Source organism: Sorex fumeus, unplaced genomic scaffold (assembly GCF_029834395.1).
Source record: "Sorex fumeus unplaced genomic scaffold, SorFum_2.1 ptg000007l, whole genome shotgun sequence".
In the NCBI taxonomy this organism is placed as follows: domain Eukaryota; kingdom Metazoa; phylum Chordata; class Mammalia; order Eulipotyphla; family Soricidae; genus Sorex; species Sorex fumeus.
The window spans coordinates 9336473-9361074 of NW_026606064.1; the positions used below are offsets into that span (position 1 = coordinate 9336473).

The window sequence follows — 24602 nt, forward strand, 5'->3', positions numbered from 1 at the left end:
TCCCTCCCCAGCCCGCGAGGGGGCGCCGCGTCCCCATGACAACGCGGACACCCCACCCCACCCCCAGCCTCCCAGGAGGGCAGCGCCCCCCGCAAAGCAGCACCGGAGGCTGTGGGTGGTGCCCCCCACCGCTCCCGAGCGCGCGCTGCCGACCGGTTCCCATGAAGGGTGCTGGGCGCTGGGGTCCCCGACGCCCCGGGTGGTGCCCCTCGCGCGCGCCGTTGGGTGGCCGGCCCCGGGCGGGCGGCGCGTCCCCTCCAGGATTGGCTGCCTCCCCGTGACATCACGCGGCTCGGGGGAAAAGTGCGAGCGTGAGCGCGAGTCGGAGCCACAGCGCAGGGAGCTGCGGGCGGAGCAGGGGCCGCCCCTCGGCACCCCGTCCCCGCCCCCGGCCCGCAGCCCGCCGCCGCCCCGCCCGCCGGCCCGCCGGGCCCCGCCGTCTGTCCGGCGCGAGGGGAGCGGGGCGGAGGTGTCTGGTAAGTGACTCCGCGGCGGCGCGGGGGCGGGGGCCGCAACTGGGCGAGAAGGACGCGGGGTACCCCGAACCCTCCGGGGCTCCCCGGAGGCGGGTCCAACCCGGACTCGGCCCCGGGCTCCTTCAGGGGCGAGCGCAGCGGGGCTGCTGCACCCAGGGCCGGGCGGTGAGGATCCCCGCTGGAAGGCAGGCCCGGCGCCCCTTCGCAAGCTGCTCCAGGTTCCGCCGCCGGCAAGGAGCGGACATTCAGGAGGTCGGGGGGTGTGCCCGCCCACAGCCCCCACCGAGCCAGGGGCAGCCGCCGTCGGGGCGGGACCGGGACCCGCACTTCAACCCTCAGGCTCGCAGCTCTGCAGGGCGCCGAGCGCTGGAGCCCCAAAGCGCCCTTTTCCCGCCGCCTCCCTCCTCCCTCCCCAAGCCCCTCGGCGTAGCCGGCCCACTCCGGTCCCCGGAGTCCTCCATCAGCGACCTTGAACCCCGACGGAAAGCACCCCTGTGCCTGCCCGTCTTCCCTCCCCCCGCCAACACACTCCAGGACGGCCCCCCGCGGCTGCCCGGGCTCCAAGCTGCGGCGGAAATTCTGGGCCAAGACCGAGCCGGGTGCGTTAGAGTCGGGCGCGGTGCGGGGTCCACATTCCCAGCGCTGTTTTCTCTGCCCTGAACTCCCGGGCTCCTCTCCCGGCCCTGGAACAGACTCGGGGTCTCCCCACCCCACGCCTTCCCTGAGTCCGAGAGTCAACGCCTAAGACGGGCACCCGCACCCCAATCCCCCGCCCCGGGGTGTCCGGAGCTCAGCCCCCGAATCCTCTGGGAAAGGGGGTTGCGGGGGGAGGGGGGCTCGAGAATCCGGGAAAGCGCGGTGCCTACGCCCAGAGGAGATGCGTGCTGGGGGGTGGGGGAGGGCGGGTCACCCCAAAGCGCATGGACCTTGCCGGAGATCGGGAGTAGCCTGCAGGTGGTCCCAAGATTAACTCCCAAGCGCTCTCGAGGCCCATTTTAGGCCGGAGCTTGAGAACAGGGGGCGTCCCCTGGAGCCGTGGGCGCCTCTCCCGCGGGTGCATGGTTAAGAGGAAGGAGAAGAGGGGAGAATATTAGACTCCAGGGACCCAAACCCCAGCTGGCGTCCGCGTTCTGGGGGTGCTGCTCGCACTCTCCCGCCAGCGCGTTGGGAGCGCGCTCGCGGTCCCGCGCAGTCGGGACAAGAAGCCGAGCAGGAATGTCCCGCACGGCCGCACCGGGCTCAGCAGCGGCCCCTCGACATAAGTCAGCTCGAGGCCGGGACTAGGTCACTCAGCGTGGTCCCCGGGTACCACGGGGCACTCGGCCAAGACCGCGCCTGGCGGTGTGGACTGGGCTGGGGCTGGGGGAGGGGTGGAATGGAGGGAGATGAGGCGTCCCCGACGGTGGCCTGTCCTGGTCCGCCCGCCCGCGACCCTTCTCCCGCAGTCGGCTTGGCCCAGACGCCCGCGACCCGCCCGACCTTTTTCCGCGCTCGTCTCCTGCCCGGGACATGTGGAACGTGGCGGGCCCTGCGTTTGGGTCGCGTGCACCAGCTTCCAGGTACTGGAACCTCCGGAATCTGTGTGCACCGCCCGGGGCCGCCGCACCCCCGGCACGCACACGCGGGCCTGGGCACGTGTCCCCGCGGCGCGGGCATGCTCACGCGCTCCGGGCGCACTGGTATCCAGGCGTGGCCGAGCGCACACGCGCATGCTGACAGCTACTCGCTTCTACTCGAGCTCCCCAATAATCACACACAAACAGAACTCGCACTCGCCTTCCCGCCCACAGGTTCCTCGTTCGGGGCCGGGTGAATCCCGGCGCCCTAAACTTTTCCACCCCTGAACCCCGCGCGCGCCGAGCTCAGGGTAGCTCCCCAGCGGGACCTGGAGCGCATCCCCTCCTCTCTCCCGGGAGGCCCGGCCTGGGGCCTCCTCTGGGCTTTCGGCGGTTAGCATTGGAGTTGGGGGCGGTGATGCAGAGCCGCCGCCTGGTGCGGTCCGGAATTGGCACCCGGGGACCGACATTGCCACCTAGTGGTGTGTCCAGCCCTGGGCGGCGGCTGCCCGGCTGCTCGGCTCCCCAGCTCCCTGGCGGGCCTGGAACCCCTGAAACCTGTCAGAGATACCTCCTTCTAAATGCGGGAGACTCCCCAGGGGTCCATAAAGTTTATTGGGAGAGAAAGGAATCCTGAGCCACTCTTTTCCGACTTGCCTGCTATTGGCTCCCAAGGCCATCCAAAATGGGACCAACCAGCTGCCCCAAGGTGGGAAGAAGATTCTGCAGGGGTGACAAGGGGGAGGGCCCTCTCTTCTAGGAAAGCTGAGAAGGGACAGCGCCAAGAAATGGAAGGACCCTGACACCCACCTCCCAGGTCCAGCCCTGGCTGTGTGCTGCAGGAGCTGAGCTTGGAAATCTCGGAGGATGGGGGTTTAGAAGGAGGCTCCGGGGTGCTAATTCTGTCCCGTCCCGCCCCTGCTTACAAAGAAGATGACTCGGGGCAAGTTAATTAACATCAGCCTCATCTGTAAGAGACTGCTTACATCTGAGCTCCGAGGATACTAATAGTACCTGCCTTTTCGGGTGCTTGTCGGCATTCAACCCGATAATCTATATAAAAAGCTCCGAGGGAATCCTGACTCATAGCTACCACTCAATAAACAAGCACTGTTCTCTGCTTGCATGTTCAGCCCCTCCAACCCCAGGGTGCTGATCTTCCTGGCTTCGGGGAGAGTTTCCCTGGGGCTCCTGACGGCTCTGGCCCTCTGCCCTGCCTGTGCCCCCACGAAGGGCAGCCCTTGACGCTGGGTCTGCCACTCCCAGTCCCAAGGTGGCCTCCCCAACGTTCCCTATGGAAGGAGTTCCGAGCTGGAAGGGGCTGTGAAGACCCTGTCTGGGCCCTATTTGGGCTTTTGCCCTTGACTCATTGGTGACCTTGGAGTTGGACCACCTTGAAGCCAGGGCCTTGGAACTGGCAAAGCTGGCTGGTAGCGGAGCCAGGAGGCTGCCCTCTGTGTGGGTGACAGTGGATGGGGGTGGTGAGGGGGGCTGCAGCCAGACTTGGTGAAGAAAGGGATCTCCCTAGCTTTGGCTCTAGCCTCTTTCTTGTGCCTGGAGATGGAGCTGAGTGGCAGGACCCCGCCCGCTGCCCAGGAGGCTGTTCCTGAAAAGGAGCCCCCTCTCTCTGCTTCAGGGGGAGGCAGGTGAACTAGTTAGTCTCTGGCGAGCAGTGAGACCCCTGGGGTCCCCGCGAGGCTCCTTCCTGTGCTGCGGCCTCACCCTCTCTTGCTCTCACAAACAGACGCAGGCGATTGCGTAGACGACAGCGCGCCCAGTGGGGCCGTGTGCGTGTGTAACGGGCGCGTGTTGGCGGGTGTGAAGGAGGCTGGGCCGCGGCTGCCCTGGCACAGTGCGCGCTGGGCGTGGGCTCCTCACGCTGCCGGGAGAGGAACAGGGGGAGGAGAGGAAGAGGAGCAGGGTGGGAGGAGTGTGGGGCTGGGGGCGGGTCTGCACTTGGGAGATCCCAGGTGGGCACGTCCTGATGGGTCTGCAGCCCCCTTAGGGTTCTCCCGGGTGGCGGCCCCTCCTCTAAGGATATTCTCTCCCTTTGGCCGCCATGTGTGGCCATCCTCAGCAGAGGGGCTGGATTCTCACGCCTCTCAGGCCCTGGTTGCCCACAGAGCAGGAGTGGGCAACCCAGGCCAGGAATGAGGGGACACTGCAGTGATGTGTACCCCTTAAGCTTCTCCACTTCTCCACATGACTTTCATCCTTTTTCCTGGAGAGCAGGGATAATTCAATTTCATTTCCTCTGACCCTGTTGAGGCCGATTGGGGGGGGGGGGGGTGTCACGAGGAGCCTTCTCCCAAGGGTATGTCACTGTTTTGGGTGGACCTTTGGGTTCGTGGACAAACTGTCAAGGAGCTGTGGGACCAGGGTCAGGTTATGGAACATCTCTGTGCCTCAGTTTCCTCCTCTGTAAGTGGTGATAGCTCTGTGCCCTAGACTTGTTGTGAGGCTGACACATGAAGAGTGGATGGACAGTACCTGTGTGTTGCTGTCTAGTTTTTGTCTTTGGTCTGGCCCAGGTAGGAGCCAGGGAAATGCTCAAAACAGGAACCCCAGTTTGTTTTTTTCTTTTTGGCCCACATCCGGTGGTACTCAGAGCTTACTCCTGTCTCCGTGCTCTAGGATTGCTCCTTCAAGTTTCAAGGGACAATATGTGGTGCTGGGGATTGAATACATGAAAGGTTGGTAACATGCAAGGTAAACACCTACCTGCTGTACTATCTCTCCAACCAGGGGCCCCAGTTTTAATCCCTGGCACCCTATGGTTCCCTGAGCATCATAGGAGAGACCCTCATGCACCCCCAAGCATGCTCAAAAATGCAAAAGAAGAAGAAGAAGAAGAAGAAGAAGAAGAAGAGGAGGAGGAGGAGGAAGAGGAGGAGGAGGAGGAGGAGGAGGAGGAGGAGGAGGAGGAGAAGGAGGAGAAAGGGGAGTGCAGCAGCAAGATAGCTCAATGAACAGGAGCACAGGCTTTGCATGCAAGAGTCCTTGGTTCCATTCCCAGTACCTGTGGCCCCCTGAGCACTGCCATGTGTGCCCCCAAGGAAACTAAGAAAAGACCAACATGGAGAATGAATGAACAAAGGAGTCAGTGATGAGCGATGACTCTGGGACCACACACCTTCGCCCTCATTCCTGGCCTCCACACTGATATCCTGTGAGGCCTCACATGCCTCTAGCCCCAGCCCTGGACCAGGGCACCATCCGGTTCATCCCAGGACTGTGTCCTCCAATTTCCAGCACGGAGGCCTCCCTGTCTGGCTGGCGTGTGACTCAGACACTCAGCCATCACCCGGGGTGTTTGCTTCAACACACTCTCTTGTTACTCCTGTGTGTCTGTCTCACTATATATTCCCTGGCTTCTGCAACCCCAGCACCCAGAACCCAGAATGGTGTTTGCCCCAGTGGGCACAAAGCAAGTGAACAGCAACACTCGGAAAGGGAGGGGATAAGTTCTGAGTGGGGGTGCAGGGCTGAGTTCTCAGGAGCAACTCCAGTTTATTTATTTTGGCCACACCTGGTGGCGTTCAAGGGTTACTCCTGGCTCTGTGCTCAGTAATCACTGCTGGCTGGCTCAGGGAATCATATGGGGTATCGGGGATTGAGCCCGGGTTGGCTGTGTGCAAGGCAAATGCCTTACCCGATGTACCTGCTCCGGCCAGGCAAACGCAATCTATCCCATTGAATTTTCCCTCCATGCCTTCTCCCCAAGTTACCTCTGTCTTCTCCTTCCTCCTCCAGGCACCAGCCACCCACCCCCTTGCTCAGCAAGATGGCAAACTTCACCCCAGACAACGGCAGTGCAGGGAACCAGTCTGTGCGCCTGGTGACAGCCCAGAACCGCTACGAGACGGTAGAGATGGTCTTCATCGCCACGGTGACGGGCTCGCTGAGCCTGGTGACCGTGGTGGGCAACATACTGGTGATGCTGTCCATCAAGGTCAACAGGCAGCTGCAGACCGTCAACAACTACTTCCTGTTCAGCCTGGCCTGCGCCGACCTCATCATCGGCGCCTTCTCCATGAACCTCTACACCGTGTACATCATCAAGGGCTACTGGCCCCTGGGTGCCGTGGTCTGTGACCTGTGGCTGGCCCTGGACTACGTGGTGAGCAACGCCTCGGTCATGAACCTTCTCATCATCAGCTTCGACCGGTACTTCTGCGTCACCAAACCCCTCACCTACCCGGCCCGGCGCACCACCAAGATGGCTGGCCTCATGATCGCGGCCGCCTGGGTCCTGTCCTTCGTGCTCTGGGCACCCGCCATCTTGTTCTGGCAGTTTGTGGTGGGTAAGCGGACCGTGCCAGACAGCCAGTGCTTCATCCAGTTCCTGTCCAACCCGGCGGTGACCTTCGGCACGGCCATCGCCGCCTTCTTACCTGCCCGTCATCATCATGACGGTACTCTACATCCACATCTCGCTGGCCAGCCGCAGCCGGGTCCACAAGCACCGGCCCGAAGGCCCCAAGGAGAAGAAGGCCAAGACGCTGGCCTTCCTCAAGAGCCCCCTGATGAAGCAGAGCATCAAGAAGCCCCCGCCCGGGGTCGCGGCCCGAGAGGAGATGCGCAATGGGAAGCTGGAGGAGGCCCCTCCCCCAGCGCTGCCACCCCCCGCCACGCCCCGTGCCGGACAAGGACACTTCCAATGAGTCCAGCTCAGGCAGTGCCACCCAGAACACCAAGGAGCGACCCCTCACGGAGCTGTCCCACCACAGAGGCCACCACCCCCGCCACGCCCGCACCCTCCCTCCAGCCCCGGGCCCTCCACCCCGCCTCCAAATGGTCCAAAATCCAGATCGTGACGAAGCAGACGGGCAACGAGTGCGTGACGGCCATCGAGATCGTGCCGGCCACACCCGCCGGCATGCGCCCGGCTGCCAACGTGGCCCGCAAGTTTGCCAGCATTGCCCGCAACCAGGTCCGCAAGAAGCGGCAGATGGCGGCCCGGGAGCGCAAGGTGACACGGACCATCTTCGCCATCCTGCTGGCCTTCATTCTCACCTGGACGCCCTACAATGTTATGGTCCTGGTGAACACCTTCTGCCAGAGCTGCATCCCCGAAACAATGTGGTCCATCGGCTACTGGCTGTGCTACGTCAACAGCACCATCAACCCCGCCTGCTACGCGCTCTGCAACGCCACCTTCAAAAAGACCTTCCGGCACCTGCTGCTGTGCCAGTACCGCAACATCGGCACCGCCAGGTAGGCGCCAGGCTGCCCGAGGAGCGGCTGGTGGCCGAGCGCTGGGGACCACATGGGAGAGACCCGTGAGGGCAGCGCCCGCGCTCATGTTCGCTGGAGAGAAGCGAGGTCCCCGGGAGCCCTTCTCTCAAGGCTCAGGCTGCAGTGGGTCGGGGGTCCAAGAAGGGTCGGGACACTGGGCCATCCCTGCAGGCCTGCCTTAGGGAGGAGGGCACTGGGGGGAGGGTCCCTGGCCTGTGCGGCCACCTGCCCCACCAGCATGACTGGAGAACATCCGGGAGGGCGTAGACGCCCCAAGATCTGCACCTGGAGGCGCCAGGGGACCAGTGCTGGGAAGGGGGCTCAGGAAGGGAGTGCAAGGGTTAGGGTTCCCCATTCTGCTATCACCGGTGCTTTCTGTCCCCCCCGCACCCCGCATGTAGGCTAACCCTCCTCCCAAATCCACCTCCAGGACAAGACACCCCTTCACTGCAGCTACTCAGGCTCTGATTTGGGGGTGGGGGTGCAGGCCACCAGCAGACTGGGTCCCGAGGCTACCCCCAACCCCAGCACTGCCCAGGGAGTGACCTGTGCGGGGCCCCCCTCTCCTCCCCCCACCAGAGGGCAAGTCCCTAAAATGGTTATTTATTGTTCCTGTGTGCTGGTCCTGGTCCCTGAAGTGGATATTTATTGTTCCTGTGTGCCTGGGTCCTGGCAGAGCCGGCTGAGGCGGGGACGCCCGGGAGAGAGCACGGCCTGACTCACGGGGAGGCAATGCAAACCCCTTGTCTCCTCAGCCTGTGGACAGAACCCGGGATTTGATTGGCAGTGGGCTGGATTCAAGACCTTTGGCCAGGTGAGGCCGGGCGCAGGTGTCCACGCCCGAATCTTCCGGGTTCTTTTCCGGTTCCTTCCCACTCCCGGCCCATGGCCTCTGGAGACAGAAGGGAAAGGCGTAGGAGACTTGACTGAGGGCGAGCACTTTGGGGGGCCAGTCGGGGGTAGGGGATGGGACCCTAAGAGAAATCTTGATCAGAGAGTTCCAGGGAGCTCAGCGTTGAGGTCCCAGACCTGAAAGTCCCGCCGTCACCCCCCACATCCTCCTGTCCCCAACAAACCACCACAGCAAATTCCCTGGGAAGGGGCTTTTATATATTAAAACAAGAGCTTTTATTGGGAAAAACATGGTTTGGTTTATTTGTTTCCTAGTAATGGCATCATTGGGGGGGGGGGGAGAACAAAGGGGGTCTAGGGAACCGAATCCCATGGGGGGGGAGGCCCAAGTCCTCGTCTCCCCCCTCCCCTAATCCCTTGGCTCTCCCCACTCCGGGCACTTGGGGGTAGGGGCAGGGAAGCAGCGGGGCTCGATTGATAAAGCTAACAGCAGACGGAAGGCACTGGTCGGTTCCATGGGGCGGGCATCTGGGCCTGGCCACTACTCCTTGCCCTTTCCTTTCTTGGCTGTTAAAAAGAGACTTGGTTTTAGCAGGTCTCCCTCCCCCCTTCCCCCCTCCCCCCTCCCCCCCAAGCCCCCTCCCCGCACTGCGGGGAGACCAAACCCTGCCCTGCCCCCTAGTGGCTGTCGGTGCTGCCCGGCAAGCGGTGGGCCCGGGCAGCCATGATGCCCACCGGCTCCCCGCACTTCCGAGGCGCCCCCTGGGGATCACAAACCTCCCGGTTCCAGTGGGGGCGACCCGGCCGTCCCAGCGGCCCTGAACAAGGAGCCTCCGCAGCCCAGAAGGGGGTGGACTCGCCTCTGGGCAAAGAAGCCGGGAGGCCAGACTTGGGGAAGTGGCGGGAGAAAGAAGCGCCTCGGGCTGGCGATGACAAAGCCCTCCCTTCCCGGGGCACCGGCCCCTTCTCAAGAGAGACCCTGGGGGAGGGGGCGGGGGCGAGGTGTCCCAGGATCCCACCTCCCCGACCGATTACTTCTTGGCGCCCGCCGGGCAGGTACCCATAACTCCACGACCCCAACTCCAGGATTCCACCCCCCCAACGCGCACACACACACACACACACACACACAGAGGTGTGCGTGGCGAGGTTGTCGCTTCCACCCCCTTCCACCCCTCCCACTTTGCTGACCTTTGGCCTTGGCTTTGGTCTTGGGGGTGCAGGGTTTGGTCACGCGGATGGTCTCCTGGCACTGCGCATTGTACCGCGCCTTCTTCAGCGTGCCTTGGCGGGCCTTGGTGCCGCTGCCCCCGTCGCACGCGCCCCAGTTCTCAAACTTGTATTTGCAGTCGGCTGGTGCGAGAGCGCGCGGGGTGAGGGGCTGGGGGCCCCCCCGCAGCCTAGCCTAGCCCCCCCCCCACCCCATCCCCGGGCGGCGGCGCCCCTACTCACCTCCAAACTCCTTCTTCCAGTTGCAGGGCACCCGGCAGCGCAGGCGCTGGGTCTGCGCCCCGCAGGTCCCCTCGCGGAAGCCCACGCCGCAATCCTTGCTGCTGGGGGTGCAGGGCCCCCAGGTCCACTCGGCACACTCGCCCCCGGGGCCGCCCTTCTTCACTTTGTCTGTAACGGGAAAGCGCGTTGGAAACTTCCAGGAGCCCGTTGTTGGGGCCCGGCGGGGAGGTGGGGGGGGGCTCACCTGCCCTCCGCCGCCCCCCATTTCACCTTTCTTCTTGGCGGCCGTGGAGGTGAACGCCAGCAGGGTGAGGAGGGCGACTAGGAGGACGCCTCGGAGCTGCATCCTGGAGGGAAAGTGGGGTCAGCGCCCCCCCGATCGCCGCCTCCCCGCGGGGGACCGCGCGCACGCGCCTCCCGCCCCCACTTCCCGGGTCCCCCTAGCCCCCAGGTCGCTGCGATGCTCCGGCCGATCCCGCGCCACGGACCGGGGTGCACAGTTCCCAGGAGACTCCCCGGGGGTGCCCGGAACGCAGGACGCGGCTCGGACCCCATCCCCCGCGGTTCCCCGGGTCAGCGGTCGCCCGACGGGCGAGGGGCTGCGGCCGCCGCGCGCCTCCGGGGCCCCGCGCGCTCACTCTGCTCGCTGCCCGAGCTACTTCGCTCCCTCCCGCGCCGGGCCCGTCCCGCTTCGGCCGCCGCGGCCCCTTTTGTCTCCAGAACCGGTCTGAGCCGGTCACATGGGCCCCCGCCCCCTTCCCGCCTGCCCCCACCCCCATCGAGGAGGGACCCGCCCCCTCCCCTCCAACCCGCGCCGCCCCCCGACCCCGGCGTCCCCGCCTCCGCTCGCGCGGGGCTTCCCGCCGCCGCCCCGCCGGTGCCCTCCGCCCTCGGACGCCCGGTCTTCCCGGCGCCCTGTCTTTTGAACCTCGCTCCCCGGACTTCAAACCTCCGCCCAAGCCCTAGCCCCCGAAGCTCGGCCCCTGGAGAAGCCCCGGTTCCCCGCCAACCCCCCACCCGCGGCTACCTAGTCCTCGTTGGGTGCCCGCGCCCCTTCCCGCACGCGGTGCCTTCGTGGGGGACCAGGAGGACGGATGCAGGCGCGGCTCTGGCTCCGGGGGCGCCTAATCCCGTCGAGACCCACCCCGTGCGCCCTACTCGGCCCTCGGTGCCCCTCGGTGTAGACGGCCCGAAGTGCCGGCCTCCGGCTCGGATCGCTGCGCCCGGGAGTGCGGGAGACCCTCGGGCCGGGCCGGGGAGCCCGGGACTGGGACCCCGGAGAAGGCGCGGGACGGGGGTGGTGGGGACGGAGAATCCGCGGGTCCGGATTCGGGTCGTCAGAGCCGTCGAAGTTGCAGGCGCACACCTCACCCCGACCTAGGGCCGGGGTTCACTCGTCGGATGTCCTAAACCAGAGCCCGGGGGCCTGGAGAGAGGGCTGCCCCGGCGCGGGGCGCATGCCGGCCGGCCCCCGCCTCCTCTTTCGTTTTCATTGTTGTCCCAGCGGGAAGCGGGAAGCCAGCTCCTCCCCCCGCGGCCGGGCAGAGGTCAGGCCCTGGGCAGGCCCCCGGCTCCGCCCCGCTGGGGCCAGGACCTCAGCAGAGAGTTTGGGCCCTTGGGCTCTCATGCCCCCTCCCCGCGGACAGACCAGTTTACCCCCCTCCCCCACCCCTGTTGTTAAATCTCCCCCACAAAGAACCAGAATGGCCGAAAGGAAAAAAGTCCATTTACTGAGTCACACCCAGCTGTAAACATGTCACTGGGAGAGCCCCACCCCCCCCCAGGCCACACAGTCCCCGATGAAATGACTGGGTACAAGAGGGGGGCGCCCAGGTGGGGGGCCAAGCAGGTCAGCTGGCAGGCCGGGCTGCAGAAAGCCCTGCAGGACGGGGTCGGGGCGCCCCGGGGCTGGGTTCTTGGGAAGCTCCCTCCTGGGACCTCCGCCCCTCCGCCTCCAGTCCCCAGGCTCCTTGGAGCCCCTCTCGGGCTCAGTCCAACTTCCGGTTCCTGGGAGCCTCTTGGTCTGGTCGGGCTTCTGGGGCGGGAACTTGCTGGAGCAGGTCAAACTGCCCCAGCTCCCAGGAATGGAGCCCCAGGTCCGAGCAGCTCCTCAGGGTGCAGCTAGGGGCTCCTTCCCTGGAGCAGGGTCCCCCCAGGCCGTCCTGCTGGAATGTGGCAGTGAGGTGGGCGCGGGGCTCCGCTACACCGCCGTCTCCTGGTCCTCGCGCTGCACCATCTGGTAATGCTGCCGCTTTTCCAGGTAGGCCGCCAGCTCCGAGTCCTGCGCCTTCTCAGCCCGCTGCCGGGGCGTATCTCCCTGCAGCAGCAGAGAGGGGGTGCCATCAGCTGGGGGAAGGGCAGGGGCGCGCCCAGGGGCCCCGCAGGCTGAAATCTGGGCCCCCTCTCCCCCCCTTCACTGAGCCTGCCTGGGCTCACTCACCTGCTGGTCCGTCTTCATGAGAGAGGCCCCAGCTTCCACGATGTAGTGACAAATGGTGCGCTGGCCTAGGGCCGCCGCCTGGTGCAGACAGGTCTCCCCGCTGGGGGCACAGGGGTTGGGGGGGTCCTTCAGTCCTCTGCACCCTCCCAGAAGTTTGGGCCAAAAGGATCACAGAGGGAGGTGCACACTGTGGTCTCTGAGGTGTACCCAGGGTGCTGTGAGGTTGATACTCACTTTTCCTCCACGGCATCAAGGATCTCTGTGGGGGCTGGAAAAGAGGAAGGGGTCAGAGGGGGGCGCCCTCTCCCCCTGTGGCAGCCCCTCTTCCTGCGGGCCGGGGCGCGCTCACCGTGCTCCAGCAGGTATCGGACCACCTCCTTGCTGCCGCTGCCGACCGCGTGGTGAAGGAGGGTGCGGCCCCGCTCGTCCCTGTACAGGAGGTCACCCCCAGCTCGGTGCAGCTCCTGGAGCTGCCGGAGGGACACAGAGCAGGGCTGAGGTTTCTCAGGGCCTTAGCTGCACCCCCACGACCACACTGCCAGTCGTGTCCCTCCCGCCCTGCTTCCCTGGGGCCTGGGGACTTTCTGGGCCTCCCAGGAGGGGCTGTGGATAAGCTTTGCTCGCCCCAGGGACAAGGACTTGCCCAGACAGGCCAGCCAGCCAGCAGCAGCAAAGGAACCTGGACTGTGCGTAGGAAAGGGACAGGGCCAAGGAAGGATGGGGCTACCCCCACGGCAAGAGTAGCTCCCTGTAGGGGTCCCACTCTCCTGGACCCCGGGAGAGGGGGTACCCTGGGGCTAGTACCTTGCAGAAGTCATTCCTCTGGGCAGCCTCGACCAGCTCCTCACCTGCCAGGAGAGCCTGTTATTCTGGGTCTGGAGGCCCAGCCGGTGCGGGTACAAGTGTAGGCCCAAGGCCCCACGGGGCATGGAAGGGAGCCCGGAGGCCACAACTGGGGTAAGGGAGGGCCCTGGGCCGTCCAGTCTGGGAAGGCACCACCCTCCCCACCAACTCCATCCCCGACAGTGACTGGGACTCGGGGGGGGGGGGGGGGGGGGCTCACCTCTAGGGGCTGCGTCACCACCTGGCCGTGACCTGCAGACAGAGCGGGAGAAGGGGGTGAGCAGCCAAACCCCGCAGGCATCCCTTGATTCTTTTTTCCCTTGGGTCATGCGTGGTGGTGCTTAGGGATTAGGGATCACTCCTGGTGGGGCCTGGAGGGCCATATGTGGTGCTGGGCATAGATCAGGGATCGGCCACGTTCAAGGCAAGCACCTCACGCCTGTACCATCTCGGGTGGGGAGGGGGGGCTGAGCAAGCCCTGGGATCCTCTTAGAGTCTCTGAGGGCCAAGGGCTGTGCCTGCTTCAGTGCACAGAAGCCAGTGGTCGGCCCCCAGCTGTCATTCTAGATGGGAGCTGAGCCAAGGAAGAAATGGGAAAAAAAAATCCAGAGCAGAAGAGCCTGAGTACCACGTCGAGAAGAGCAGGCACAAGAAGCAGCTTGGGGGGCCCCGGGAGGGGAGCGTTCCCGGCAACAAGGACAAGCTCAGAGGGGAGCAAGCGAGGCCTCAGAGACCCCGAGAGGTGAGTGGGTCTGGTGGGTGGCGATGGAGAGATGCGGGTCAGACACAGCCTGAGGCTGCTGACCAGGAAAGACGGGGCGCTTGGGGGAGATGATGGGGCCGGCTGGCGGCACAGGGCCGGTGGGGGGGGGGGCTCAGACCAGTGACTAGAGGGCCAGAGCGACAGTTGAGTGAGGAAGGCGTTTTCCTTGCACACAGCCGGCCCTGGTTCAACACCCCCAGATGTCCCAAATGGTCACCCAAGCACGGCCAAGAGTGATTCCCGGGTTTAGAGCCAGCACTAGCCCCTGAGCATCGCCAGGTGGGACCCGAAAATCAAACCAAAATAACAAACAGACCAGCGAGCTGGGTGACAGGGGCGAGCGGGGTTTGTGTGCTGCGTGAGCTGCGCCGGCCAGCGGGGCTCACCGGGGTGTGGGAGAACAGGGCGAGGTGGGGAGCGGGGAGGTGGGGGTGGGGACGTCAGGCTGCGCCGATGCCCCCAGCAGCTCAGGGTCCAGGATGTAAATCTCGTCCTGTGCGATCTCAGTCACATAGTTGAGGTGTTCCTGGGGGACGAGACGGGCAGTGGGTCAGGACTGCCAACCTTGAGATGCCCCCACCACAGGGATGCGCTACCTGGCGGCAGCCAGCAAGTGGCGCTCGTTACCCCCTGAACCTGCACACCAGGCTTGCCAGCCTCATCCAGCCCAGCCTTTACAGCAGCCTGGCCTGCCCTGGCCAGAGGGCCTTTTCTGGCATCTCCTGGACAGTGTTCAGACTTCAAGGCCTCCTCCTACCTTCCCTTCTACCCAACAGCCTTCTCTAGGGGCCCTCCCTGGGCACCCCAGTCCCTGGGGCTCACCTGCGCTCGGTCGATCCTGTAGAAGCGACTGGCGGTGGTGGCTGTGGGAGGGGGGAAGAGGAGTTGACTGAGACCCGGCCGGGCCCAGGACACGCCGTGTGTGGGACTGCCCGCCGCTAACCCTTCAGGGCCACTCACCGTCCAGGAAGCACCACTTGGGGGACAGCTTCTGGCACATGGGGGACTTGGCTCCAGCCCCTTCAGGCTCCTGCGGGAAGATGCAGAGACGCGTGCTGGGGCCGGGGAGCCTGAGGTCCAGACAGTCACCTGGCAGGCGCCCGCCCGGCCCAGCTCACCTGCTGCAGCCTCTCTATAAGGGTGCGGCAAAGCTCCAGGTCGCTGTCTCCAGGAACCACCACGGTGCCCAGGGGCACGGCTGCCGACAGAGGGAGCCCGTGAGCGGCCTGTGCCCAAGGCCCCGCCCCCGCTCTGGCTCCGCCCCGGTCCGCCCCAGCCCCGCCCACTCACAGGCTTCCTTGAGCTGTTCCTTGTCATAGTGCAGCGCCTCGTAGTCGTGCATGCTGACCCGGCTCACCTGGATCTGCAGCTGCTCGGGCACCGGCTGCTGGCTGCGGAGAGGTGGCGGGGGCAGGCGCGGTGAAGGGGGCCTCTGCCTGGCCCGGACCCCCGCGCCCCTGGGCCCAGCGCCCCTTCCCGGGTCAGGCGGCACCTACTCGCTGTGCAGGGGCCCCGCGCTGCGCCGCTTGGCCTTCTGCACCATGGTGGCCTGGTTGCGCAGGGCGATGCGGATGCGGGAGGCCGCCAGGCGGCAGGGCTCGCCGTCCACCTGCACCGGGATGGCCTTGCCCGTGGTGAGCAGCACCTCCTGGCACTGCGTCAGCCGCTCCCCATGCCCGCCCACCTGCAGCGCGGCCTGCGGGGTGAAGAGCAGGGGGTCAGGGCCCTGTGGCCAGGCCAGCGGCGGGAACACCCACACAGGAAGGAAAGGGGCAGGGAGGGTGACTGCACCAGGTGCATGGGCCAGAGAAGGGAGGTCCTCACCAGGGACGTCATGGTGAAGCCGATGACCTCGAGGTAGCCGTCATCATGCCGCTGGGGCTCAAAATCGTGATGTTCGCTGGGGTGACCCCAGGGCATGGTGCCTGCACAGTACCTGGGGGAAGGGGTGGTGGGGCTTCCATGCACAGTCCAGGGTGGGCACGACAAGGGTTGGGTGGGTGGGGCAGGGGGGTCTCATCTCACCTGGGGATGTTCAGGAAAACAATGCATTGGGGCTTCAGGTCTTGGATTTTGGGAGTCAGGTCCACCCCGTCACACTGAAGGCAGGAAGAATAGTATGTGTGGGGTTCGCCGGGCGGGTACCCCCCCAGCTACCCATCCCCGTGTCTCTGCTGCCTGCTCACCACGACGCGGATGTGCTTGGCCAGGTCCTTGGAGCTGCCCATCAGGAAGTCAGAGAAGGCGGTCTGCAGGGACAGAGGGTGTCACCATCAGGGGCAGGCTGTGCCTGGGGCAGTCACAGGGAGGCGGGGAGGGAGGAGCTGGGCAGGTGTTGTGGGGGTGCAGACCCCAGACTCACGCCGGCATAGAACATCTTGTTCCGGAAGCGGCTGTTGAATTTCTCCGGGTTGGCCTCTGGTGGTGAGGAGCAATGGGGGGAAGAGTCAGGGTGCCCCAGGTTGGGAGCCCTCCTAGGCACCCCGGTGCCCACCGTCTGCCCTGGGGGGAGGAGGCTGCCAACCTCGAGACTCGTGGAACTCCAGGGTGACGTGGGCATCGAAGCCCAGGCTGAAGTAGTTGTTGAACACGTCCAGGGGCAGCTGCAGGAGGAGGGGCAGCGTCAGGGCAGCCGCCGCCTCTGGCTCGGCCCCCTCGTGCCCTCACAGCCCCGGACCCCTGTGCTGCCTGCCTCCGGGCACGCTCCCACACGCTCTATCCTTGGGGTCTCTCAGAGAGGGACCCCGAGGGGCACGACTGAGCCGGGCCAGGGAACGAGAGACCAGAGCAACCCGGGAACGAAGAGACTCCAGCCCTAGAGCTAGCCAGCAAGCGGGAAGCCCCTTGGCCACCCACCCGGTCAGTGGCGCCCTCGTCACGCTCCTCGGGGCCGGCCTCGGGGTTGGGCTCAGCCTGCAGGTCCCAGCGGTCCAGCCGTACCACGTTCCCCTCCTCCACGTGGGACAGGATCTTGGACACCGGCTCATCTGTGTAGCCCTGAGAGGCAGGGGGTGGGGGGGCGGATGGTCATGCTAAGCCCCCTGGGTCGCCGCCCTGACCGCCCGTACCACGCCCCCTCCCAGACTCTTACCCCACCCCAGTTGAGGGTGCGTGCCAAGTCGTTGCCCGTGCCCAGGGGCAGGATGGCAACAGGGGGCGGCGGCTTTAGGCGCAGCTGGTCCAGCGTGGAGAGGATCCAGCCAACCTGGAGGGGAAGCCCAGAGTCCAGGCGAGGCTCAGGCTGGGGGTGTGGGGGGGGGAGACGGGAGAAATGGGGAGAGGCAGAGAGACGCGGGGCTCACCGTGCCGTCGCCCCCACACGCCAGGATCCGCAGGTTGTGCACTTTGCGGTACATCTCCAGCCTGGGGGTGGGGGTGCGGGTACGACACACAAAAGGTCAGGTGGTGGGTACTTGATTTGAGTACCCCACCAGGGTGCCCCCCCAGAGCTGCAGCAGAACTTACGCCTCCTTGGGGCCTCCTTGGCTCAGGTCGAAGACTTGTCGGGGGTTGAGATACCAGAGGAAGGACTGGATGATCTTAGCGCCCTGGGAGGACAGGGGGTGGCCAGCAGGTGTGGGCTAAGAGGCAGGGATCCCCAGAGAGGGATGTGGGGTGTGTAGGGGGGAACTAAGCCTGGCAAGGGGAGCCCAGATGGGTTTCCCAAGGATCTTAGTGGGGGGAGCGCATATCACCTCTGGGGGTACTTGTGGGGAGAAAGGGGTCTGACTCCCCGCCCCTCAGTGAAGAAGAGACCGTGCATACCTGGTTGCCCCCACTCTTGGGGTTCACAAACACCAGCAGGGGCTTCATTAGGGGGGACGGGGTGGGCCTGATGATGAAAGGTCTCCAGCGGCCCTCCTTGGAGACACAGCGGGTGAGGCCCCAGCTCCCAGCCCCAGCCCCACCCCCACACCACCTGCCCCTGGGTGGCCCTTACAGTGGGTCCGGCCAGAGAGCAGGCCCTGGGGTGTGAGGCTGTGAGTCCCGCTGACCTGTGAGGTCAGGGCTCCCCCTCCCCCCAGGCCCGCCCCAGCCTGGACTAACCTCGGGACCCTTCTTGCTCGACTTCCTCTTGAAGGACGCCCGCTTCTTCTTCTTGCTGGCCTTGAGTGTGTTCTGCAAGGGTAAGGAGTGGGGAGTGGGGTGTGTGTGTGTGTGTGTGTGTGTGTGTGTATGCATGCCAAGGTGCAGTGGGCCTCACTTGGGACCAGCGGGTGGTGTGTGTGTGTGTGTATGTGTGTAAGGAGTGGAGGGGTGTGTGTGTGTGTGTGTGTGTGTGTGTGTGTGTGGTGTGTGTGTGTGTGTATGCCAAAGTGCAGTGGGCCTCACTTGGGACCAGCGGGTGGTGTGTGTGTGTGTGTGTGTGTGTGTGTGTGTGTGTGCGCGCACATGTGTGTAAGCCGAGGTGCAATGGGACTCACCTGGGGTCAGCGGTGTGTGTGTGTGTGTGTGTGTGTGCGCACGCACACACAAGCGTGGCGTGTGTGTAAGCCGAGGTGCAGTGGGGCTCACCTGGGGCCGGCGGGCGCGGAGTACCCAGGTGGGCGGGACCACCAGGGCGGCGTGTGCGCCCAGCGAGCACGGCTCCTCGATGTGCTGCAGCAGGAAGCAGGACACCTTGCTGTGGTACTGCGGGCGGGAGGGGGGGAGATTGAGCCAGGAGGGGGCGGCCACACCCCGCCCTGGCCCCACCCAGGGGTGCCACTCACGGCCTGCTTGCACCAGGAGCAGCTGATAGCCACGATCTCCTTGCTGTGGAAGGTGAACTTCTGCTGGAAGCCCTGGGGGGGAGGGGACACTCAGCACCCGGCCCTGCAGGGTGCTGCACTCCTGGTTCCTCTGCATGACCCTGGGTGCCCCCAGAACCACGCCCACCGGAGGGGCCACAGCTCACTCCTATCCCACCCCCTCCCCCCCTCACCTGGTCAGGTCCCTTGAAAGTGCCTCCCTGCCACCCCCTGTCCCTCGGGGGTGCTGGGACAAAGGGAGAAGCCACAAGGGCCGGGGATTCAGAGCCCAGGACACAGCTGGGAGTGGCCTGAGCACCTGTGCCGGGGACCCGCCCCCTCCCTGGGGGCCCTGCCTGCTCCGGGCTCGCACTGGCCACGCTCAGAGCGGCAGAAGCACCGAGTGAGCAGCACTGGCCAGACCCACAACCGCAGCGGGACCTTCTTCCTTCCTGCCCAAGCAGGGCGGGGCCGGCCACTGGGGTCCCAGGCACTCACCTTCCCGCAGTGCCGGCACTTGCCGTCTTGCCGCCGCCGGTGCACCCAGTGGTGCCGTACGAAGGTTGGCTGGGGAAGAGAGAGGTTGCAGGTAGGGTTTGGGGGTGCTGCCAGCGCCACGCTGAGGGGTGGGGCCGCAGAGAGGCCTGCAGCTCCCTGGGTCGCAGGGCCGTGGGGATCCCGCCCAGGAAACGGGGGCACTAGGCACTCACCTCGCGGACATTCCTGGAGCCCGATTCCCGGAAGGACGGCTTACAGCGGAAGTTGATCTGGAAGACAGGGGCACCGATCCTGGGCGTCAGGTCAGCCTGGCTCATTCAGCCACCCCATCCTCCAGGGGCCCACAGAGCATGGAATTCCCCTCTCAGAAGCCCTCCCACACCCCCAGATTCCCCCACCCTGCTTGGCTAAGGGTGCGCTGTTTGCCCAGCACTCCCAAAACATGGCCCTCCCCTAACATCCCTCCTCATCCGCAGTGGCCCCAAGCTAGGCACAGCAGCCAGCAGAGTCTTGCCCGCAGGGTCCCCCCGGGCTTTGCTTTCTCCTGCAAAGCGCCCCTTTTCCTGCTGAACGCCCTGCTGCTCCGGCCTTGGCCCACTGCCCTGGTGTGAGCCTGCATCCCCACCACCCAGGGGCTCCGAGGAGGGCCCTTTCTGCTGCCTGGCAGCCCTGCTTGGCTCAGTGGCCCTGAGCACAGCGTCCAGTCGTGGCAGCACAGAGATAATGGTCTGTACAGAGGCAGCTAGCAGGGGGCAGCGCCAGGCTTTGGAGCATCCCCGGGCCCAGCCCCACCGAGCGATGGGACCTCCAGGTGTTGGCTGCCGCGATGGCACTCCTGCGATTTGTTCACCCGGCAGAGTGAGTGGGCCTGCCAGGTTACTGGCCTGTCCCGGGCAGTGGGAACAGGGCCGTTAATCAAGGGCTTCCAGGAGTCTAACGCAGGCGTTTTCCCTGCAGACCCTCAGCTCCTCCCCTACCTCCCCCAGGGAACCGCTGCAGGCGCTGCTCATGCTTCGTGAGCAGGCGAGCGTGTGCGTGCCGAGTAGGTGTCCACCCCCGCGGGGTGGGGGGGACGGGAGCAGGAAATGGGCCACCACACAGGCCATTAGGGTTGCTGGTTTTGAGGCCACACCAAGTGGAGCTGAGTCTACACGGGGCTCGGTGAGTGTCTCAGAGACACACTGGGCGGTGGTGTGAGGAAGCCCGTGGGGTGCTGGGGATGGAGCCAGCACCTCGGGCACGCACCTCTCGGCCCAACTTCCCGGCCCCTGCCTCACCTTTTCCAGCTGCTCAATGCAGGGGGTATGTACCACAATCTTGCAGGCTGCACACTTCCTCCGGGACACTGATTTCTGCTGCAGGAAAGCAAATGGGGATCCCCTGAGGCACCAGGTCACTCCCCCCCGCCGGGATAGAAATCCTCACCCGGGCCGGGGTACAGCGGCGGGGTACAACAGGGAGAGCCGCCAGCCCGTTCTGGTCGGCCTGTGGGGCTCCACCACCAGGGGGCAGTGTGCGGCGCGGCATCACTCACCAGCATCTTGGCTACGCAGTACTGCTCCCCGACATAGCAGAAGTCCCCCGACACGTTGGTCTCAAACCAGATATGCTCCCCATTCGTAGCCGATTCCTGGACCCAGGAATGATGAGCACATCAGCACACACCTGGCATCCGCCTCACCTGCCGGCCCTGCCCAGCCTCTCCTGGCAAGCCAGCCATGGCCACCCTTGCTCTCCCTCTGTCATGGTCCCCCCTCTCTTCTCACAGGCAGTGCTGGGGCATGGGGGCTGCCAGGGACAACCTCCCCCACCCGAGAAAGCTGCGGGGGTCACAGAGGACAGGAGGGGTAGAACACAGTGCCTGGAGGCTTCCAGGGCCACATCCCAGAGAGTGGCAGGTGGAAGGGAGGGAGTTGTGTCCCCAGCCGCCACCCTCCAACACTGCCCACTGGAACCCCACAGCTCCGTGGGCTCTCCTCACCGCCCCCAGCCCCTCCACCCAGGACCACCCCCAAGCCAGAAGCCGCCACTCACGCTCCAGTCCACGGTGCTCGGGATCTGCCGGGCTGGCTCAGTGCACGGGGCGCCGGGCGTGGGGGGCGGCAGTGCCAGGTGCTGGAGGCCCGACTTGGCGATGGCTTTCCTGCGGGGGAAGGGACAGCTGAGGCCAGGGTGGCCAGGCAGCAGGTGCCTTCCCCACCCCAGAGCTCACTGCCCCTGCCGCCGCCACTGAGATGTCCACCACAGACTCTTGGAGGCAGAAGTGCCCTTGGCCATCAGGGGGGCCTGCAGGGGGCCGTGCCCCACGGAGCCGCCCCTCACCCTCTGGCCTCAGCTATACCTACACAAGCTGGGCGCTCCAGGCCTGGGGTCCAGGGGACTTGCGCCGCAGGGCCACCTGGCGCCTGCGGGAGAGGAGGTGCCTTCGGGCGGGCACCGGGGTCCCCACAGTGGTGCCCGAGGCTCTTCGGCCCTGGAGGCCGAGGTTCTGGCCCGCGGGCCGCTGCTGGCTAAGACGCCGGTAGTAGCCGTGCAGGCCCCAGAGGGCCGGGTCGGACACGGCGTCTGCAGGGAGCAGGTGGGAGGCGCGGCGCTGGCGCTGCCACCGGGGCACGGGCAGCAGAGGCCGGGGCCCCTGCAAGGCCACCAGGGCCCTGTTCTCCTCCTCCTCCCTCATGCCCCCAAGGCTGGCCAAGGGCGGGGGCGCGGGCCCTTGGGGCAGAGGCAGCGTGGCGGGCATCTCTTCCACGACGAAGCGGGCGTTGCGGGCGGGGGGGCGCGGTGCTGGAGCGCCGGCGGCTGTCCTGGCTCCCCAGCCCACAGCCCAGGAGGCAGCCCTGGAGCTGGGCACTGGAGCGGCGCCGCTGCATCAGGGACGATGAGGCCTGGCCGGCGGGGGAGCGACGCCGGGCCTTGCCAGTGGGCAGCCCCACGCCACTGGGCCGCCGCTGGCACTCCCCGGGGCCCTGCGCCTTCCGCTGGAAATGTCTCCTAAAGAAGGTCTCCATGGCAGGGCACCCGGCGGTGGCGGCTGTTGGGCAGAGACCCCGACCGTCAGGGGCTGGGACCGGTCCTGGCCTGGCCTGCATCCAGGAGCCCAAAGGGTACCAGTACGACCCCGGGGAGGAAGGAGATGTCTGCAACCTCTGACCTCCGAGCCCTGGGGGAAGCCACATCTATACAGCTGCCCCTGGAGGTTGCGGCTGGCCACTGTCCATGCCTGTGATGCCGTGGCCCTGTCCCCACGCCCCGTCTGGGAACCAGAACCCACAAAGCCGGGCCTCGATGGGAAAGAGAGAACGTGGCAAGTCAAGGGCTCCCATCTGGCTCTGCCACTCTCAGGGGCTGGGGGAGGGGCGAGCGCAAGGCACACCAGCCAGACTTTCAGAACCCCCCACGGGGCACGGGGCTGTGTGGTTGGTCCCCCCGGCCCACGACAGAAAGCAAGTCATGAGAGAAAAAGCACGTCTCTGCAAGACACAATCCAGACAAGACCCCCCCCTCCCCCCAAGTACCTAGCCCCGGTTTCAGGCTGTGGCGGAGGGGGGGGGGCATCAAAGAGTGAGGGGGAAACTCCGGCTCGCAGACACCTGCAGGGGCAGCCTCAAGCCCCCCACCCCCCCACCCGCCAAGCCACAAGAGCCTGGCTTCCGGCAGGAGTGCCTGGGTTGACCATGGGGATGAGGCCCCAGAAGGTTCTACCTCCTTCCCCAGGGCAAATGTGCTCTCTGTGGAAAAGGAGGGGGCCCCGGGTGAGCCCCCCCACCTGCGAGCCGCAGCCCACTCCAGCTGGTGTCACCTCACCCCAACTGCTCCCCAAGTGGGGGGTACACACTGCAATAGCCTGGACTGTGGGGGGCACCACTGAGTAGGTGGGTGAAGGGGGGCTCAGGGCAGCTGAGCGGGGAGAGCGACGGGGGGGGGGGTGTCCCAAGATGCCTGAAGCGGTGACTAGTTGGCACCAGCCGTGGCCAGGAGCTCTAGGCAGGCTGTGCCTCGCCCACCCAGGGTGATCATGGTCCCCTTAGGGAGTGGCCACCAGGAGCAGGCAGCGGTGGCCTGGGTGACAAAGGGGTCACCTGGGCCTGGTCCCAACTGCCCAATGGAAGGCCAGTGGCAGAGCTTGGCCGACCAGACGGCAGCGGCTGTAGCCAGAGATGCGAGTCCCTGCGCTGGGGTCCCCAGGCTGAGGCCAAGGGGGGGGGGGTGATGATGAGAAAGGACCAGTCGGTCCCCGTCACTCTGTCACCCATCTTGCAAGCCACACTTATCTCATCCGACCCCTGGCCCCTCAGGCCCCGAGGTCACTGGGCAGGAGGCCCGATGGGGTTGGCGCTGCAGCCATGGAGGAGGGGCCAGGCTGCCAAGCCATGCCCAGGCGCTGGCCGGCCGCCCTGCCCGTGTCAGTTTCCTCCGTGTGTCTGGTCAGGCCGTCCTGTGACAGCTGCCCAGGCTGGAGGACATTAGTCACTCGGACACAGCGCCTGATGCGAGTGTCACCCAGCAAACAAAAGGCCACAGTCAGTGGGGTGGTGAGGGCTGCTCCCGGCCTGCCACCCCAAGCCCACACACAGAGGAACTAGCAGGGAGACCCTCCCCCCATCTGCCCCACAGCCCTGCGCAGAGGAGGGGCCTGCCCAGCTCAGCAACCCCCGCCGTCCAGGGGCTCAAGGGTCACATGATCACATGCAAAGCCTGGTGGGCCTCAGTTTCCTTGTTTGTCGGAGAAGGACACTGCTAGAGCTGATGTGACATTTTATGACAAGCTCCCCCGCCCCGCGCTTCCTGCTCGCTGGTCTCCATGGAAACCTGCTCCGGCCAGCGGTCAACGCCTGGCCTCTCTGGACTCCCGAGCGCCGCTGGGCCCCACGGCTCAGGCCTGCGCCCTCTCCCACGGTCAGCTCTGCGTGGCCGTGCCTGTCCCCTTCTGCTGTCACCCTCACATACAACACAGCAGCTTTGGAGAGGTCACCGGGCCCCCGCGGTCCTGCCAGCGCCCCCAGGCTTTCCGGGGTGAGGGGGGCCCAAGAGGACAGAGGACACAGCGATGCGGGCTGTTAGCGGGTAGGGTGCCCCACAGGACCCCAGGAGCACTTCAGGAGGGAGAGCAGGGCCGGGAGGCTGCACCTGCCCCGAGCAGTGTTCCCAGCCAGGAGGCCGAGCTGCACAGAGGTGAGGCCAGTTGGAGCTAGGGGCCTGGCTAGGTGGGGCACCCCCACCCACACCTGGCAAGGGAGGAGGGGTGTGGGGGGACCTGCGGGGACCATGCGCTCATCTGACAGGGTGGGCACCCAGAGAGGAAAGCAGGAGCCCACAGGGGCCGACCACCAGTTGCAGGAGGAACAGAAGCTGGTGGAAGAGCCACCTGAGGGGGAGGCACCACAGAGCAGGGGACAAAGAAGGGGCCCCACCTCCGGCAGCCCCGACCAAAGGCCTGGGTCAGGGGGGTGAGGGGGGGTCCCAACTGGCCTGGGGCCGCTCCTTACAAGTGGCCCCCCTAGACAAGCAAGACGCAGACACGGAATGGGGAACAGGCGGGTACCAGGCATTGTGCTGACCAGCCTGGCTGGGGTGGGGGTGGGGGCCACCACCACCTCCCCTTCCCCACCCCTTTCCTTTGCCACCATTTTCAGGACCCTCTTCCAGGGTGAGAGGAGCCTGATTCCCCCACCCTCCCTCCCCGGCCCACCCAGAGAGAAGGAGGAAGCGCAAAGCAAAGAAAGGCTGGGGGGGGGGGTGCCCCCTTTGACCTGA

The 24602-nt window shown here is 65.9% G+C and overlaps 3 protein-coding genes across 4 annotated transcripts; 1 reads left to right on the forward strand and 2 right to left on the reverse strand.

Annotated features, from left to right (window-relative positions):
• The first annotated feature begins 216 nt into the window (after positions 1-216).
• On the forward strand, positions 217-7509 carry CHRM4 (cholinergic receptor muscarinic 4). The gene is given in 5 exon segments (XM_056107419.1): positions 217-476; positions 5786-6422; positions 6424-6654; positions 6656-6754; positions 6756-7509. Coding segments are annotated over 4 exon segments (1434 nt in total). The 5' UTR covers positions 217-476; positions 5786-5816; the 3' UTR covers positions 7254-7509.
• An 839-nt stretch (positions 7510-8348) lies between these two features.
• Positions 8349-10784, reverse strand: MDK (midkine). Of its 2 annotated transcripts, none has more exons than XM_056137111.1 (5): positions 10602-10784; positions 9845-9921; positions 9575-9742; positions 9314-9475; positions 8349-8689 (listed from the first exon to the last, which is right to left on the reverse strand). In XM_056137111.1, exons 2-5 carry the CDS (start codon positions 9918-9920, stop codon positions 8664-8666), a joined length of 432 nt encoding a protein of 143 aa, XP_055993086.1. In that variant the 5' UTR covers position 9921; positions 10602-10784; the 3' UTR covers positions 8349-8663. The 2 variants fall into 2 exon arrangements, with proteins under 2 accessions (XP_055993086.1, XP_055993078.1); XM_056137103.1 differs by lacking the exon at positions 10602-10784 and adding an exon at positions 10213-10325 and having other exon boundaries at positions 8363-8689.
• Positions 10785-11283: 499 nt separating this feature from the next.
• DGKZ (diacylglycerol kinase zeta) lies at positions 11284-21871 on the reverse strand. Its single transcript, XM_056130816.1, is given in 32 exon segments — positions 11284-11891; positions 12015-12114; positions 12249-12282; positions 12364-12484; positions 12819-12862; positions 13078-13109; positions 14007-14146; positions 14443-14483; positions 14581-14650; positions 14739-14818; positions 14911-15011; positions 15117-15316; positions 15445-15556; positions 15646-15719; positions 15807-15869; positions 15983-16038; positions 16145-16223; positions 16477-16617; positions 16712-16825; positions 16923-16983; positions 17086-17168; positions 17386-17481; positions 17668-17739; positions 18136-18252; positions 18333-18404; positions 18849-18917; positions 19061-19117; positions 20126-20203; positions 20383-20478; positions 20883-20991; positions 21194-21624; positions 21626-21871. Coding segments are annotated over 32 exon segments (3291 nt in total). The 5' UTR covers positions 21857-21871; the 3' UTR covers positions 11284-11774.
• Between the last annotated feature and the right edge of the window lie 2731 nt (positions 21872-24602).